The sequence below is a fragment of the Microcaecilia unicolor genome, chromosome 2, assembly GCF_901765095.1.
Source record: "Microcaecilia unicolor chromosome 2, aMicUni1.1, whole genome shotgun sequence".
NCBI classification, from domain to species: domain Eukaryota; kingdom Metazoa; phylum Chordata; class Amphibia; order Gymnophiona; family Siphonopidae; genus Microcaecilia; species Microcaecilia unicolor.
The window spans coordinates 212,086,396-212,105,365 of record NC_044032.1 but is presented as its reverse complement, the minus strand read 5'-3'; the positions used below and the strand labels follow the sequence as shown (position 1 = coordinate 212,105,365).

Genomic DNA, 18,970 nt, shown 5'->3' with positions numbered 1-18,970 from the left:
AACATAATGGTTGAGGTGACTGTGCCAGATCCCTAGGCCCAGCAGATTCAGAATCACCACAGCTGAGTCTAAGCTTTAACTGTAGAAATGACAAGATGCACGCCATGTAGGTGACGGTTTCAGTCCTGAACTCCTTAAACTAAAGGCGACAGCTCTGAAACAATATAAATGACAGACTGAGGTCTGAACTTATACAGCTGAAGATTTGGGTTGAGTCAAATAGCAAACAAACCCATCTAGGAATCCATACAGCCGACAAAGGCAGCACAGAAACTACACAGCTGCCAATGTTAGCTAATTTAGAACTTATATAGTTAGCCATCACAGCTAAGTAACAAATATATCTTAATATAAGCTTACAAAACAAAATACAGCTAACAAGGTCAGGTCTTAAGAAAAAGTGAAGTAGCTCTAATCTAAAGAGCCGATAGTGGAAATCCTGAATAAAAGAGATGTAGATGACAGCTGGAGCTAGGAAGGTATAAAGCCAGCATTTGCAGATGAGGACCACTGAAGTAAAAATGCATTCAGAGAATGATCAGAGGAGAGGACCAGGTCTCACTCAAATGGCCATAATTACATTCCTAATTACAACTGAGCAAATGGAGTGCTGTAACTCAAAACCCTGATGGTCCCAGGGGTAAACTATTTATCTCAGGCAAACAGCTAATTCCTGAGGCAAGAAAGCGCTGTACGGTTATAATATGTATTGCATCTTTTTTTTTTAAATATCTTTATTGAACAAGGCAAATCCAAGATGGAAAAACAAGAAAAAAAATACTACAATCCAGCACCATAAAGCCTGAGAATAAGAGGACCCCCTCCCCCCCCCCGCCCAAAAAATCCCAACAATAGTTCAACCTCATGTGTTAAGTACATGGTTACTGGCAGGAGGCATTAATATGCTGCAGAAAGGTTCCCATATAACACAAAACCTTTTCCCCGACCTTGTGTTCAGGTCCACAAACTCTCGCTGTTCCAAGGATGCTTGAGTGATCATTAAAGACCTCCACACTGTGTAAGCGTAGGGGCCTCTGGCTGAAGCCAATTGTTGAGGATACATTTAAAGACCATCAGGACTGCATGCTTCACAAAGCCCACACAACCCTTAGGTCTCGGACTAACAATGTCATTAACTCCAAACAGAATCTTGGGCCTACGAGTCCAATGAGATTGCCACAAGGAGGAAACATAACCACCCAGGGATATCTAATAAGCTTGAACAAGTGACCCAACGTCACTGCTGGCTGGTGACATTTCCAACAACAGTGTGGCACTGGACTTTATAGGCATGAGAAGGAGAGATGTATAATTGCATCACAAGTTTGTACTGCATCTCCCAACGTAAAACATTTTTAGTTACAGCTCAACAAGCCCAAAGGCTCTTCAGAATGTGGTCCGCCAATACTGGAATACCCAAGTCGGTTGTCCATTGCTGAACCAAATGGGCCAAATCATAATCGGAGGGTAACTCCAAAAGTGCATGTCAAAGGCACTTATTGAGCCTCAAAACTATAGGTTTCAGTTAGAAGGTTGTGGGAGTCTAAAGTACAGAAGAGGGTATAGTGGCCACATAATGTTTGAATTGCAGGTAAGAAAAAAACCATCCTGTTCATTCAAACTATACTCTGTACACAGGGTCAGATAAAGGCACAGGGCACCCTCATCAATAACTGAAAGAAAAACCCTGTTGATGCCAGTGCTGAAAGCAAGCAACACACACACCTGGCAAAAAGGAGCCATTGCAGCAGTGGGAGACACTATAGGGGGCAATTTGAGACTTTTACTAACCCACTGCCAAGTGATATATAAAGGACGATAAATGGAATATGTAGACCAAAACGACCCCAATTGGGTACCACGGTCAGGCAACACATAGCTAAAATGATACAGATGAGTCAAGGATGTCTCGGCTGGAGTAAATGAAAAGTAAGAAAAATTCCTGAACCAATCATTTATGTGTTACATGTCACATACTAATGTAAATAGATGAACTGATAATAACCTTAAACCTCCCCACTCTCTGGGTAAAAAGGCTCAAGACGAAGACAGTCTGGTTTGCTTTCCATTCAATAAATAAGAATTCAACAGTTTAGTCAGCTGTTTATCTTGTCTAACACTTAATACCATAGGAAGCATTTGACATACATACAGCCAGTAAGGCACAAGCAACATATTATATAAGATGCCGTGTCTGCCAATAGAGTGTCCAAACAGCAGGCATGTAAAGTGGATAGATCCTGAGGGATGTATACACCTAAATATTTAATCTCACTATCAGCTCACGTGAGTGGAAAGGCACCCTTCATACAGGCTTGTAAGAGTAGCACTATTGACTTTTGCAGGTTGAGCTTAAAACCTTAACAGAAATGGAACTCATCTACTAGACTAAGTAGGTGTTGTAGGGAGGTCTGAGGGCAAGACAATGCCAACAAGATGTCATCAGCAAACGCCAAGACATGAACTTCACGGGCACCAATCTGAATGCCCATAATATCAGTCTCCCGTTGGATCGTACACAAGAAGGGTTCCAAATACAAAAGAAATAGAAGTGGGGAAAGGGGCCAACCCTGGCGGGTGCCACACAAAGGAAAAAAGCAGTTTTTGTGTTGTATCAAGAGGACTAAGAGCTCGGAACAGAATCTTACACGGTCAAGACAAGGCACATTAAATGATGCCAGTACCTGAAGCTGTTGGAATAAAAAAAAATGTGCAAAACCGCAAGCAGAGGAACAAGGCTTCCAGACACTAATGGAAAAACATGGAAAGGCACAAAGTGAAGAGGAAAAATACCCTGGTTTCTTCTATTTTTTTCCCTTTCCACTAGAAGTGCTCACAGAGCAGTACGAAAATAAAACAGGTAACGAAACAGTGGTTACAGCACTAGAGTCCTAAAACGGAATAGAAGCAGCTGAGTGTGGACAAAAAAAAAAAGATTCTCGACCCCTATTAGACCACAAGGTCAATGAAGGATACAGCTGATAAATACTGAAAATATTCAAACACGTATGCCTTCAAGGAAAGAACACGCATAACAAGCAACCCAGCAGGGGGTAAGAGGCGCTGTGAGGGCCCAGTGACAGACGGAGGGGGGCGGGTGGAGGGGGAGCGGCGGCAGCGACGACCTCATGGGGGGCAGCAGGGGCGGGGCCACGGGGGTGCAGAGGATGGCGGGGAAGCTGTCATTTCAAGGGAGGAGAAAGCGGCGGCGACCTCGGGGGGGGGGGGGGGTGAAGGCTGTCTATAAAGGCCGTCCATAAAGGCCATCCATAGGCACTTGTTTTTTTTTTTTAACGTCCTTGGCATGCGCAGAGCAGCCAGCATAACTCTTGGCTGCTCTGCGCATGCTCTACCGGCCGATTCTCCGACCGTTTTACAAGGGATTAGGGAATGCAAGTGAGCTGCAACGAGCAGCTCATTTGCATTCCCTTTCTTTGATGCATAGCCGTTCCCTACCGATTCGCTATGGAATTCGGTAGGGAACGGCTCTAATGACGACTTTAGTGCATCTGGCTCTAAAGAGTAGTTACTTACCTGTAACAGGTGTTCTCCGAAGACAGCAGGCTGCATATTCTCACAAGTGGGTGACGCCACGTCGGCCCCGGAGGATTTTAAAGCAAAATCTCTTTACGGCGTTCCGACGCGCGAGCGATCGTACTGCGCATGTGCGCACACCTCTTCCCGCTCGCCGTGCGGACACGCCCCTCAGTTAAATCCAAAAGATGGAGGAGACAACTCCAAAAGGGGAAGGTGGGAGGGTTTGTGAGAATATGCAGCCTGCTGTCTTCGGAGAACACCTGTTACAGGTAAGTAACTACTCTTTCTCCAAAGACAAGCAGGCTGATATTCTCACAAGTGGGGTATCCCTAGCTTCCAGGCTTACACAACAAACAGTGGTCAATTGAGTCTCGCAACGGCGAGGCCAGAATAAAATTGACCTGAAAAGAAGAAATATCTAAATGAGTGTAGCCTGGAACAGAACAAAAATGGGCTTAGGAGGGTTGGAGTTGGATTCTAAACCCCAAAGAAGTTCTGCAGCCCCGACTGCCCAAACCGACTGACGAGTCGGCTATTGCTGAAGGCAGTAGTAAGATGAAAATGTGTGGACTGATGACCACACCGCAGCTTTGCAGATCTCTTCAATAGTGACTGATCTTAGATGAGCCACCGACTTAGCCATGGCTCTAATTTTGTGAGCCGTGACATGGCCTTCTAGAGTCAGTCCAGCTTGGACAAAAATGAAGGAGATGCACTCTGCTATCCAAGAAGAAATTATGCAGTTTCCGACAGCAACTGGCATTAAAAGAAATAAACAACTGGGCGGACCGTCCGAGGGAGCTCGTCTGCTCCACGCAAAAAGTGCGGAGCTTGCTTTCGCCAGGGCTTGTAAGATGAGGGAGAAAGAATGTTGGTAAGACAACTGACTGGATCAGCTGGTACTCTGATACCAGCGCCAGTAAGAACTTTGTCTGCATGCAGAGAACTACTCTGTTAAGATGAGAAGTAAGGTAAGGCGCTTGAGCTACTAGAGACCGAAGCTCACCGACCTTACGAGTTGAAGGAACAGCCACTAAGGAAAACGACCTTCCAGGTCCAATACTTCAGATGGCAGGAATCCAGTGGCCCGAATTGAGCTTGCAGCAGCTGGATGAAAACGACATTGGGACCCCAAGATACTGGATAAGGAGTGATAGGAACTCTGACCGAAGCATAAGAGCCAACTGTCAAAATTATTGTGGGTGGTAAGCCCAACAGAAATAATCTCCCCTAGACACATACAAGGAATTCTCTCAATATTGGGGGAGAGATAAACCTCTCGTGAAGTGGACAGCTAAAGGCTGACCTTTCACACGTTGATGATAAGCTCTATTGCACAAAGATGAATACTGACAGAGTTGGTCTTGAGACCAGACTCAGACAGGTGTAGAAAGAACTCAAGCAAGGTCTGTATAAGACAAGATGCAGGATCTAGGGCCTTGCTGTCACACTAGACGGCAAACCTCTTCCATGAAAAAGAATAACACCTCTTTGTGAAATCTTTTCTGAAAGCAAGCAAGAGTCGGGAGACACTCTGGAAAACTCAACGAAACCCCACTCTCAACATCCAGACCGTGTGAGCCAGAGATTTGAGGTTGGGATGCAGAAGTGCCCCCTCGTTCTGCGTAATGAGAGCTGGAAAACATTCCAACTCCAGAAGAAGAGGGAATCCTATCTGACGCAGCTAGAAAAGAGCAATCAGAATCATGGCTCCACAATCTTGCTTGAGAAACAGCAAAGTCTTTTCCACCAGATGTATGGGAGGATACGCATACGGAAAACCTGTCTCCCAAAGAAGGAGAAAGGCATCCGATGGTAGCCTGCCATGAACCTGCAGCCTGGAACAGAACTGAGGGACTTTGCGATTGGACTAAGTAGCAAAAAGATCCACTGAGGGGTCTTTCGAACTATAGGCATGCTCAACTGTAGCATTATCCTGCTCAGCCTGTCGGCCAGACTGCTGTTTACACCAATTAGATAAGTGGCTTGGAGAAAACATGCCGCATTGCGGGCCCACCGCTACATCTGCATGGCATCCTAACTCAGAGGGCAAGATCCAGTACTCCTTTGTTATCGAGTACATCACAACCCGATTGTTTGGTTGAATTAAAATAATTTGGTTGGATAGCTAGGAGGGATGCAACCTTCGTCAGCAGCTTTTGACTGAGTAAGATGCCTCAGAATCAAAATAGAGAGAATTAACCACCTCTGAGGGGAATACCGAAGACTGGTGAACAGTCGGGTTACATCCTCTAGATACCCTAAACATGATACCACTGGGAAGCTAGGATGCACTGAGCGGATGTCATGTGCGAAAGTGCCATGGGAGTTACATGAACTGCGGAAGCCATGTGTCTAGAAGTCTCAATATGTACTGTGCTGTAATCTGTTGAGACGGGCAATCATCGTGTTAAGGGAACACATGCACTCCCAGTCCATGAAGATACGCTGCAACAACAGCCAGGCACTAGGAAAAAAACATACTCTGGATGCAAAGAGAGTATAAGTATCCTGTAAATCCAGAGAGCATAACCAATCGTTTTCCTGAAGTATGGGAAGAAGGATGCCCAGGGAAAGCATCCTGAACCAAATCTGTTTAGGCCCCTTATGTCTATGATGGGACGCAACCCACAAAGAAAGACCTGGAATAGAATCTCAACCCTTCTTGCCCTGGTGGAACGGGCTCGACTGCATTGGCGCTGAGAAAAGCAGAGAGTTCCTCTGCAAGTACTCACTTTTGATGGAAGCTAAAGGATTAAGCTTCCAATGAACAATGTGGAGGGTTTGATTCCAGATTGAGAATGTATCCTAACCGGACTAGTTGAAAAACCCTACCGGTTGGAGGATAAAGAAGTCACCTTTGGTGGAGAAAATGTAAACTTCCCCCCCCCGACAGGCAGAATGGCCGGTACGGACATTTTTTTTTTTTTTAGTGGCTATACTGAATTGGAGCCAGTCAAAAACCCCTCTGTTTCCTGGGGAATAGCTGCAGGGGCCTGATTAGGTGCACGCCGCTGACTAGAACGAGCGTGCTGAGGCATAGCCCGAACCGGCTGTCGAGAAGTAGGAGTATAGGTACGACCCCTTAAGGCACAAGGAAAACTACTCCTCTCTCTAAAGAACTTCCAAGATGAGGAAGTGTATGTACAGCATATCTATAGTTTTCTGCTGAGTCTCCTCCTCCAGGAGAGAGGCACACAGTCATGAGAGTCTGTCACTGTACCTAGAGCAGAAATCTAGGTGTTACATTACAAGTGTCGAAAATGCCCTTGGACAGGAACCTGCGACACACCGTGTGCTACCTGACCACTTGGTGAAAAGGTCTAGCCTATTCCGGTGGGAATGCTCGTAAAGATCTGACAAGACTTGATTTGGGATGCGATCATGCCAGCCTGGTACGCCATTCTCCAAAAGAGGCTAAGGATGTATGCTCTGGCCCTGGGGGCGCCAAAGTAAGTTCTTAGAACTCCTATCTGTTCTGAGTGCAGAAGACTCAGGTGAAGATAGTAGTCCAGGACCTCTAGCATCTGGGCATTGGGATTCACAATCTCCACTGTAATGTCAGATGACCATCATTGAACTGAACTAACTACTCAAACAGAGCAGCACAGATCCAAACACGTCCGATATGGAGGCTAATATGGGTCGAGAAGTTGCCCCAGTAGGGTGCGAACACCCATACCAGAGGCAGCATCGGTGAAGGAGACCAGGTGAAAAGCCAGATGCCGCAGGAGGCGGTAGCACCCATGGCATCCAATGGTACCCATGGTCCCGAAGCCAAGGACAAAGTCTGGAAATGCAAGGGAATCGAAACCAGACTGCTAGACCATGGCACCGACGGTACCGATGATACACATGGTACCGATGGACCCCGGTACCAATGGTACCCATGGTACTTGGTACCGATGATAGTCATGGTATCCGGTACCGATGGTACCCATGATACCTGGTACCGATGGTAACCATGACATGTGGTACCAATGGTACCCCTGATATCCAACACCAACAGCACCGACGGTACCGATGGTACACATGGCACCAACGGTGCTCATGACACCTGGTACCAATGGCACCCATGGCACCGATGGTACCTGGTCATGATATCTGGTATCGATGGTACTCATGTGCCGACGGCATCCATGATACCTGATACCCATGTATCCACGGTACCGACGATACCTGATAGTATGGTACCGATGGCAGTCATGATACTCGGTACCGATGGGCGATGATACCTGGTACCGATAGTCGATGGTGCCCATGATACCTGGTGCCGATGGTGCCCGTGGCACCGATGACACTCGGCATCAACGGCACCCATGGTACCGATGATACCCGGTGCCGACGGGACCCATGGTACCGATGATACCCGGTACCGACGGGACCCATGACACCGACCATGGTACCAATGTAGTTGGCATCGATACTCCTCGGTACCGACGCACCGATGATATTCGGTACCGACAGTACCCATGGCACCGATGATACTCGGTACCGACGGCACCCATGGCACCGATGACACTCGGCATCGACGGCACCCTTGGTACCGATGATACCCGGTGCCGACGGGACCCATGGTACCGATGATACCCGGTACCGACGGGACCCATGACACCGACCATGGTACCAATGTTCCTGGTGCATCGACGTCCAATGCCAGGATACCTCCATAACAGAGGGAGCAACGCTCTCGGCACCGACTGATGTCTGAAGCCCGGATACCTCCATAACCGAGGGAGCAAAGCTCTGGGCATCTCCTTTGGGCATCCCTGGCAGAGTAGAATACGTCTCGTTACTTTGAGACACTACTTGCGCTTCACAGGGAGATGATCCGGCCCAAGACACATCCGCCGATGCGCCCGAATGACCTGCCAAGCAGGAGGCGCCGAGGCAGGTGGAGACCTATTCGATGCATAACTATACCCAGCGTGCATCGGTCTCTGTCGGACTCCAGAATGATCTCCTTTGGGCATCCCTGGCAGAGTAGAATACGTCTCGTTTCTTTGAGACACTACTTGCGCTTCACAGGGAGATGATCCGGCCCAAGACACATCCTCCGATGCGCCCGAATGACCTGCAGAGCAGGAGGCGCCGAGGCGGGTGGAGACTCACTTCAAAGGTTACACCACTGATATTGTGTCACCAGGTTGCCCATTCAGTGGCTGACCAGGGATGCACCTGCTTAGGTTCCTGGTTTTTCCTGTGACATACACCTTTTATCACTTGTGGGGCTTAAAGACAGTGGTGTGCTGGAGCAGGCTGTCACAGCTCTGGAGAGCCGTTTGTAAAGTTTTAAAAAATGGATCATAAAAATGTGGGCTTGTTTAGTTTGCTGGCTAGAGAGAGCCCACAGATAACAATATGCCAGCACTTTCAAGAAAAAAGAAAAGAGAAGCTTAATGCTTTGTTCAGGCACAGCCCCTTGTGACTCTGGCAATTACTTAAATTTTTTCTTGCCTCAGGTACAAAAAATACCTGTATATATAAGCCACAATGAGCCTGCCATGAAAAGTACATAATGAAAAAATAAAAAAGAGATTTAACTCCGAAGACCTGAAGAAAACACGAAGCCCTAACGAACTCCGTGTCTCCTCAGACGCGGAAAAAGAAAAACTGAGGGGCGTGTCCGCACGGCGAGCGGGAAGAGGTGTGCGCACATGCGCAGTACGATCGCTCACGCGTCGGAACGCCGTAAAGAGATTTTGCTTTAAAATCCTCCGGGGCCGACGTGGCGTCACCCACTTGTGAGAATATCAGCCTGCTTGTCTTTGGAGAAATATCTTATCTATGTTATGCAGAAGTAGAACATTCATGTATTTGAGAATCTACTTTCTCTGGAGATAATGCCTTTCCCAACAATCTTGACATCCAAGATATTCTCTATTTTCCCAATTAAAGCAGTAGACAACAAAACACTGACACCAAAATGATAAGTGTCTGACATTACAGAAATATAAGGAAATCAGACTTCAAAATCCATAGTCTAAACTCATTCTATATTAAAAGTAGCAACTTAATGCGTATATGGCAAAATGTACTGTACCTCATTAGCCTCACTTTGTTGCTGTTCTCTCTTTTTTCTTCTTTTTTCTTTCTTTTTCTCATTTGTATTGGGTTTACCCCCAGCAGCTCCAGCAACCCGAGATTTCCCAGGGCCATGACCCGCTCTGCCTTTCCCAAGTTCAGAATCAGAGTCACTATCACTATCCACTTTCAGCAGAGCAAACCGGGAAGCAGTTGTAGGCACTGAACTTATCACAGCAGAGGTCATTGTCAAATTCTTATTTTGGTGTCTAACAGTCAAAATATTTCCTGAAAAAGTAATAAACACAGCATTCAAAAGTAAGAATCATGCATGTAAATTTAAAAGAACTCTGCAAAAACAGATCACAGGTCTAACACCATACATTAAGTTTTACTGTTTTGGAGATTTTTGAATGTTGTGATTCAAAATGTTGTGATTTTTAGATAGGAGACTGGGGTTGTTCACGCATACTAGTCACAAATGCAAAACGCTCATGGCTCTAAGACAGTTTTTTTTATCACTAACCAATGACATCCATTTGGCTATAGACCAGAGAATGAAACATAGAACATGACAGCAGACAAGGGCCAAATGGACGATCCAGTCTGCCAATCCTGGATAACCACTAACTCCTCCTTTTCCTAACAGACCCCACATGCTTGTCCTATGCTTTCTTAAATTCTGACAGTCCTTGTCTCCACAACCTCCACCAGGAAGCCATTCCACGCTTCCACCACCCTTTCCGTGAAAGAGTATTTTCTTAGCCCTCAGAGCCTAGAAGGAAGAGAGGAAAGGGTGTTATTATTATTGTTACATTTGTACCCCACATTTTCCCACCTATTTGCAGGCTCAATGTGGCTTACAGAGTGTTGTTATGACAGAGTCATGACAGGATATTGGATACAATCAAAAGTAAGCAGAAGATGGATGAGGAGTTAGAGAAGATGGTGTTAGAATAGGATAGTTTAGGAGGTGATTTGTGTCTTTAAGGGGTCTTTTTGTAGGCTCTATTAAAGAGATGTGTTTTCAGAGATTTGCGAAAGTTGCTTAGATTATCCATAGTTTTTAGGGCTGGGGGTAACCCATTCCATATCTGTGTACTTCTGTAGGACCCCTGCAGCACTCTTACAACTAATCTCCAGTGGATCTAACCATGAGCATTTCAAGATAATTTCATCATCCTATGTCCTCTCATTTCAGACATTTCCTTCATTTGAAACGTGAGAGCATAGGATGAAGTAATCTTGGAATGCTCATGATTAGATCCACTAGAGATTAGTTGTAGAGTTCTGCAGGGGTCCACACTTTCCTCTCTTTTTTCTAGGCTCTGTAACAGTCCCTTAGCAAAACCCTGGACCAGTTTTACTATTACTTGCCACATGTTTATTGGTGATTTACAGCTCTGTGTATCTATTTGTTCAAATAATAATACATAATATAATTTGTAATGCAATGCAGAGAAATGTTAATGATATGTCAACTTTGTGCAGAATTTTCCCTCATCAAAAGCCCTGGCCCACCAACAGCCTCAAGACTCCCCAGCTTTCACCCCTTTGGCTCGAACAACTCCCCAGGTTTGATTCCTCCTTTTTTAGGTTCAGATTCCTGGCATGCTCCAGGATCAATACATCCCCATTCTTTCTTCCCTTCCAATTTTCTAATCTTTTTCCTTCCTAGCTCTGCTTCCCCTGCTCCCAGTTCTCTCTCTCTCTCTGCTCCCCCTAGACTCAGACCCTGTTTTCTATCTGCGTCTCTCTTAAGATCATAACTCCTCCTTTCCCAGGTCTCTTTCTCACTACCGTCAAAACCTTCATCTTTTCCTCTGTTCCCCTAGGCTTGAATCCCTCCCCCAAGCACTCACTCTCTCTTCCCTATTTCAATCCCATCTTGCTCTGTAGCTTGGGTGGACTAGCTGCACTTACAAACCATATACTGTTTGTAGGGTGCAAGGTTGATTTATGGAGATTAATAATGAAGCCTAAAATTCACAGCAAGTAAATTGTTTTCTGCTGGTCATCAAGGTAGCTACCACTACAAAGCATTTACAAAGACATTGGGGGAGGGGGGCAATTAGAGACTGAAATGAGGAACCCTGAACTGACAGAGGTTTATGTTTATTCATGGCTGGATATGCTGCCTTCCAAATAACCGCACAAAGCTGTTTCCAAATGCCAGATTTATTTTACTTCTAGCTCACCTTTTCCTAGGTAGATTACAATAAAAACATGCATAAAGTCACTAAACAATACTGAGAAGAAACAGTGTGTTTTAAGCCTGTAAAATGTATTAGGATATTTTCCTTGTTTAATTGTGTCCTGAAGTGTATTTCTCCTATTTGGCCAGCAGGTGGTGTTTCTTTGCTGTAAAGCAGTTATAGGATACTGAATGCAGTTTTTCTTTCATACCAGCAGAAAGCAAGCAGCAGTATACTTTTAAAACTTGTTGACTGGGCTCTGATTGGCCTGAGTTTGAAAAATTACCCAGTAGTACTGGCTGTTGCTTCAGTCTTAACCCGGGAGAAAAGAGACAGATCTCTTTGCTGAGGCTCAGCAAATTATATCTCCTGATCTTCCCCGGTACTGTTTAGGCAGTATGCAAATGTTTAGTTAATGTTATAATTGCCCCATATTTCAGTTATCTGTTATGGTTTGTATTTGCATTATTTTGTTCCACTGTTCAATACTTTTAAGAGAACAAACATAAATGTTTGTTTGCCCTGTTTGTCTGGACTGAGAATCCTAGCGGTTTGTGTGCTGGGTCTGTGAGTGCTTTTTGGGAACTGTGGGACCACTGGGAGTGTGGCCCCAGTAACCTAGAAATCACTGGGGATAACTCGAGAATGGGAGACTCGCCCAGAGGCAGTTGTGGCCCAGTCGGTGGAAGGAGGGTGCTAGTGTAAAGCACAAGCAGCAGATGCAGGTGGACCTGAACTATGCTGGGGATAGACCCTCTAAGTGGCCACAGGGTAACCCCAGGCAGGTGGCTAGGCGATTCGTGAAAGACCTTCTCCTTCAAATATGCCTACCATCTGCAAAATGCAATACATTAAAACATCAAGAAAAAAAAATGCTTGAATAGATGAGTTTTTAATTGCTTCTTAAAAATAGAACTCTATTGTGATTACTTATTCAAGAGGGGAAAAGCCTTCAGATGCTCACTTTTCCATTTGTTTATTGGCATTTACCTTACTGTGCAAGCTTCTTCACCAGGCTTTGAAAAAAAACCTCCTCCTTTTTTTATTTTAACTTTAGTTTTACAATTTTATAGTTTTATCCTTTGTTTTTACTTAAAAAATGGTAATCGTAAAGGAAACTTTTACTTCATTTAGTTTCCTGACCAACCTTGTCATATCATTTTCACATTAACGTTGATACAAACAGAACCCTTATCTTGATGCACTGGAGGTTAGAGCTTGCTCTACAGTGCCGCTCTGTTTCACATTCCTCAGGAGCAAAACCCAGCTATCCACATATTTCCTGGATATGGCAATTACCCCAAAAAGTCAACTGTTCAGTACAGAGGTACATATTAAAGAAACTGATCGCAATTCTTTACTACACTATAATAGTAACCATCCTCATGCATTAAAAGTTTGCCATTTTTGCAATATCTAAGATATCACAGAATTTGCACGGACCCGAAAAAATGTAAGCAAAAATGTTGATATCCAAACTACTGAATAGAGGATACCCTAAACAGGGTTTTAAAAAGCCTATATAAGAGCAAAATACAATCATAGAGACACTCTATTATATTCTCCAAGACAAAAGGAGGTGGATCCGGATGTCCAAACGTGTACTAAAATATACTCGAGTTCCCTTCAAGTATCCAAAATCCACAAAAAAACATTGGAGAATAGTTCAAGCACACCCAACTTTCCAGGATCACCATCTCCGTATAGCCTATTCAAGAGGGGAAACACAGAGAAATATTGCAAAATAAATCTAACCAGACCAACATGAATTCGGAGGAATATAATCATTCAGCATGGGGTGCTGATGGCTCAGGGCTTCTAGCACCATGATTTAAAGAGGACCGATGTTGGTGCTTCTTTGCCTTAGGTTCAGTGCACGACATTGGGGTTCCTAGGTGCCGACAAGGACGATGTCGAATCCAGATGCGTCCTCTGAGTCGGTATGCTAGGCCTCTCTACTCTTTCAGGTTTGTTTCTGCATTTTTAAACAAAAACACAATTAGAGGCCTGCTAGTTCCACATGCTCGTGTCAGGCAGGAAAGCACTCAAGCATGCACAGTGCAATGCTGCCAGAAGCTTCTTAAACATACATCTGCACTGGAGCTACGTCGGATGATGTCACCCATATGAGAGAAACAATGAACTTGTAGAAAGGAAATATAGGATCTTGGTAGAGCAAATGTCTCTTTGCACAGGAATTTACACCAACAGATTGAGAAGGCAAAGTTCTAGGTTAATGATACTGGACCTTGGAAAGTACTCAAACTCTAAACATTTTTCGCAGACACAAGTGAGATTATTCCCAAAGGAGTGGCGAAACAGATGAAGAGGATTCATTAGCTATCGTCACTAGGCCTGGAGTCTATGACAAAGATGTTGGACAACTGACTATGCAGAAGTTTGAAAACTATGGCATACTGGAAGGGGGGGGAGGGGCAGGTGAAGGCCACGGCTTCTAGGCTGTGCGTTATGGAGGGCATCTGAACAGCATATGGCAGCATTAATAACATTAAGAGGGGAAACAGAGGAACTGCCTAGATATGAAGGAGAATCACTCTGTGCGCCTTTTGTTGCTGTCTCTGCTGTCAACTGCTTTTTTCAATCTGTGTGGCAACATAAGTGTGAAGTTTGTGAACCCTTGGCCCAGAGGTGGCCATGTGAGGATCACTCAACCACATCTGGGTAGACGGAGCCCCATAGAGTCAAGAGTATCCCAAAGAACTGGACTGGATTGCCAATGGAGGCTAAGGTAGCTTTATTGGCAGTAACAGAAACACAAAGAGTGAACAAAACGGCACAGAAAAACGTGAGAGGATAAAGAACAACAAGCAGCCCAGCTGCATATCCTAACACTAACTAAAGCAAAGCAAAACATCAGGCATACAATAATGGCAAATAGAAGGACAGCCTAGCTGTACAGGAAAAGCAGACACAAGAGCACAAGGGACTAAGCAAAGGCCTGCCCCGGCGGGACAACAGAAAGCAGAGGACACTTAGATGGAAGCGTAAAAACCAATGGCAGTCAGATAAGGTTCATTCTGTCATGACTCTCATTTAAGTCATGGGACCTCAGTGGCAAGTACTCTTGGAAGCAGGAGTGGAGGAGTGGCCTAGTGGTTAGGGTGGTGGACTTTGGTCCTGGGGAACTGAGTTTGATTCCCACTTCAGGCACAGGCAGCTCCTTGTGACTCTGGGCAAGTCACCTAACCCTCCATTGCCCCATGTAAGCCGCATTGAGCCTGCCATGAGTGGGAAAGCGCGGGGTACAAATGTAACAAAAAAAAATAAATAAATAAGCGGTAGCACAGCAAAAAAAGGAACTTAAAATAGTCTCTTGTAGACCCAAACCTGGGTAGGGAATTTATGCAGACCACTCCGCTTGCTGGCGGCAAAGAATAGCACAAAAGAAAACAGTCTCTGAGGCGCCCGAGCCGAACGCTCCCAGGGCAAATAGGTCAAAACAGTCTCTGAGGTGCCCGAGTCAAAGGCTCCCAAGGCAAACAGGTCAAAACAGTCTCTGAGGGCAAACGGGTCAAAACAGTCTGCCTGAGTCGAAGGCTCCCAGGGCAAACGACACACAGGCACAGTGCAGCAAAACAGGAACCAGGAACAGCCCACGCGGATCCCTCTGCACTCTGAGCACAGCCGCCTCGTCCAGAGATACGATGAGATGCAGTCCTTAGCACTCCATGCCATCCCAGCACACCCAGTCCAAAACTCAGCACAGAACATACTCACTGCAGCCAGCGACCACGGGCTCACTGAGGACTGGGGACATAGCTGAAGTGCAAGAAGTTCTCCGGACTTCAAGGCTTGGAGGCAGGCTTCACTGGAACAGTGTAAGAAAGTGAAAGCTGCAGCAATGCTTTGGGCCACGGCCTGACAAAGAGCAGTTGGAAATAGCAGAGCCTCAGGCAGGCCTGAACTTAATCAGGAATTACTGCCAGAACACTTGAGTGCAAGCAGAGGCCAGTTTAAGAAGGGCTCAGCAATGATGACATCACCAGCTTAGCTTCCAACACCCCACAGTGACCCCACAGGTCACTGGCAAGAATTGCAGGTAAATCTAATGGGTCTAGATGGAGCAAGGCACGGATGTCGACGACCATGACAGTAAGCACATTCAAAACCCATGGTGCCACCCTTCCTGTATAATGATCTCACAATATGCAGCTGTGTAAGCCATGTAGAGCTCTCACCTCCAATTAAACAACTGATCATGGAACTACACAAACCAAAGAGCAGCAATGCCAGCAGCAAGAGGAGCAACTGGGATAGAGGCACAAAGTGGATAGAATTGAAAAATGAACTTGCAGGCGTAGTAATATGCAATTTATATTTAAAATCCATCATGGTATCATATGACTGATGGGTGGCTAATGCAATGCCTATTTTTAAAAAGGGTTCTACAGGTGATCTGGACCAGTGAGCCTGATGTCGGTGCCAGGCAAAATGGTAGAGACTATTGTAAAGAACAAAATTACAGAGCACATACATAAATATGGATTAATGAGACAAAGCCAACATGGATTTAGTCAAAGGAAATCTTGCCTTACCAATCTACTACATTTCTTTAAAGGGGTGAATAAACATGTGGATAAAGGTGAGCCAGTAGATACTGTGTATCTGGATTTTCAAAAGGCATTTGACAAAGAACCTCATGAACGACTCCTGAGGAAAATGAAAGTCATAGAATAGGAGGTAACATCCTGTTGTGGATTAAGAGCTGGTTAAAAATTAGAAAACAGAGAATAGGGGTAAATGGTCAGTATTCTAAATGGAGGAGGGTAGTGTGGTTCCCCAGAGGTCTGTGCTGTGAACGCTGCTTTTTAACAAATTTATAAATGATTTAGAGATGAGCATAACTAGTGAGGTAATTAAATTTGTCTATGACACAAAGTTATTTAAAGTTGTTAAATCACAAGAGGACTGTGAAAAGCTGCAAGAGGACCTTATGAGATTGGGTATCTAAATGGCAGATGACATTTATTTATTTATTTTTCTGCATTTGTATCCCACATTTTCCTACATCTTTGCAGGCTCAATGTGGCTTACAATATAACGTAATGGCAATTGCCATTTCCGGAATGAGAAGTACAGAATATTATTGCAATTAAAGTACAGAAAATATAAAATAAATTAGAAGAAAATAGATATATAATTCGTTTCAGGTATTTGAGATCAAGGGTAATGAATAACATTCAATAATGACAATATATGATTGCTATTGTGAGAGATGTGGCATATAACTCGGAGAAGCCAATTAGTTTAAATAACGTTTTTAGACATTAAAATAGCTCTCTTCATAAACCTTCTCATGCCCAGTAGAACAGGAAATGAAATATTAAAGTTATCAAACAACTAACAACTCTGTCAGAAGCTGGTGCCAATGTTACATTGCCAGTAAAAGACTGAGTTCCTGTCAGAGATGATTTACGAGCCCCCCCCCCCCCCCCCCCAAAAAAAAAAATGTTCACAATGCAATTTATACTCCCATACTTGTAGTGACTAGGCTGGAACAAATACTCCAACCGGACGGTTCTTTGATAGATTATCAGACTTTTGCGGACTTAGGTGGACGGGGTCCATTGAGCGTCTTGACATATGGACAAATAACTCATTACGTGCGCTCGTTGCCATTGGTGAACAGCTACGAGCGCTACTAGAGGGTGATGCAGTAGGTAATGCTTCGGTAGCATGGTTCCATAGAGAATTATGTAGTAGAGAGAAGGTATGTGATTTGCAGGTGTGGCGAATAGGTGGAGTGAGGAGGTGGGAAAGCAGATATCAGCGAAGTTGCTATTGACAGCCCTTAAAAGTGGTCCACAGATGGTCCATAGTGCAGAGCTTCAAGAATGCCATTTCAGATCAGTGCACAGGGCTTACGTTTCTCAGAGACAGGCTGTCCATATGGGGGTAACGGCTTCACGTTGTTGCCTTAAATGCAAAAGGGATGAGGCTACACTTTTTCATGGCCTCTGGCAATGTCGAGGTATTTCTCGCTATTGGTCTGCAATTTCACGATTTCTACAAGGTTCTAGGCACAACACTTAGGCTAACCTTTGAAAGAGAGATATTTAGTGCCCCTGGATTGTGGAGCACGGGTACGCGAGGGGAGAAGCTGTTCTTAGGGAAGGCTTGTATTGTAGGAAAAAAATGTATATTCCTTTATTGGCTGCTGGATCACCCTCCTTCCTTCTGGCACTGGAGGAATAAATTGCATGAGCTAATGATTTGGGAGGCCAGGGGTGCAGGCCTGTCACCAGGAAGGCAGCGGAGGTTCTTGGCAGTATGGGGGGCAAATTTATATATAATCTCACCCCGAGCGCACAGTCAAATCTTGAATAAACTCCCTTGGCAAAGGTAATTGCGCTTCTTTGGCAATTTGAACGTTGCAATGGGATAAGAGGGTGGGGGGGAGGGGTTGTTAATTAAAGGGGGGGACAAAGCTGAATTTATTATTCATTGTGTCAGTCTTTGGGGAAATCAGTAATTACAAGAGAGGTGGGGTGGGGGTTGACAAAAAAGTTAAAACATTGATGACGGGCTATAGCCACTTGGTATTCTAATGAATGTTTTCATCTTTGAGATTGTGTATTTTCAGTATGTGGAATGTATTGGTTTGGAAATGTCATCAATAAAATTGTTGAAACATATACTCCCGTACTTGTGCAAGTGAGTCATAATCAATGGGTGTGTATAAACTGAAAATATTTAATGGGAGCAAGTGCAAAGTGATGCATGTGGGAAAGAGAAACCCAAACTATAGCTACATGATACAAGGTTCCACATTAGGAGTCATCACCCAGAATCTAGGTGTCATTGTTGATGATACATTGAAACCCTCTGCTCAGTGTGCAGTGACAGCTTAGAAAGCAAACAGAATGTTAGGAATTATTAGGAAAGGAATGGAAAATAAAAAAGAGAATGTTATAATGCCTTTGTATTGCTCTATGGTGTGACCATACCTCAATACCTTGAGCAATTCTGGTCACCACATCTCAAAAAGATATAGCGGAATTAAAAATGGTACAGAGAAGGGCAACGAAAATGATAAAGGGATAGGGCAACTTCCCTATAAGGAAAGGCTAAAACAGCTAGGGCTCTTCAGCTTGGAGAAAAGACGGTTGAGAGGAGCTATGACAGAGGTCTATAAAATACCAAGTGCAGTGGAACAGGAAGACGCGAAATCACGTTTACTCTTTACAAAAATA

The 18,970-nt window shown here is 44.7% G+C and overlaps 1 protein-coding gene across 1 annotated transcript in view; it reads right to left on the bottom strand.

The window, feature by feature from the left end:
* GKAP1 (G kinase anchoring protein 1) overlaps positions 1–18,970 on the bottom strand; it is a 282,106-nt gene that overhangs the window by 247,301 nt on the left and 15,835 nt on the right. The window contains exon 2 of the mRNA XM_030193693.1: positions 9,581–9,849. Within this exon, the coding sequence (XP_030049553.1) occupies positions 9,581–9,808 (228 nt within the window). The 5' untranslated portion in view covers positions 9,809–9,849. The remainder of the gene's footprint in view (positions 1–9,580; positions 9,850–18,970) is intronic.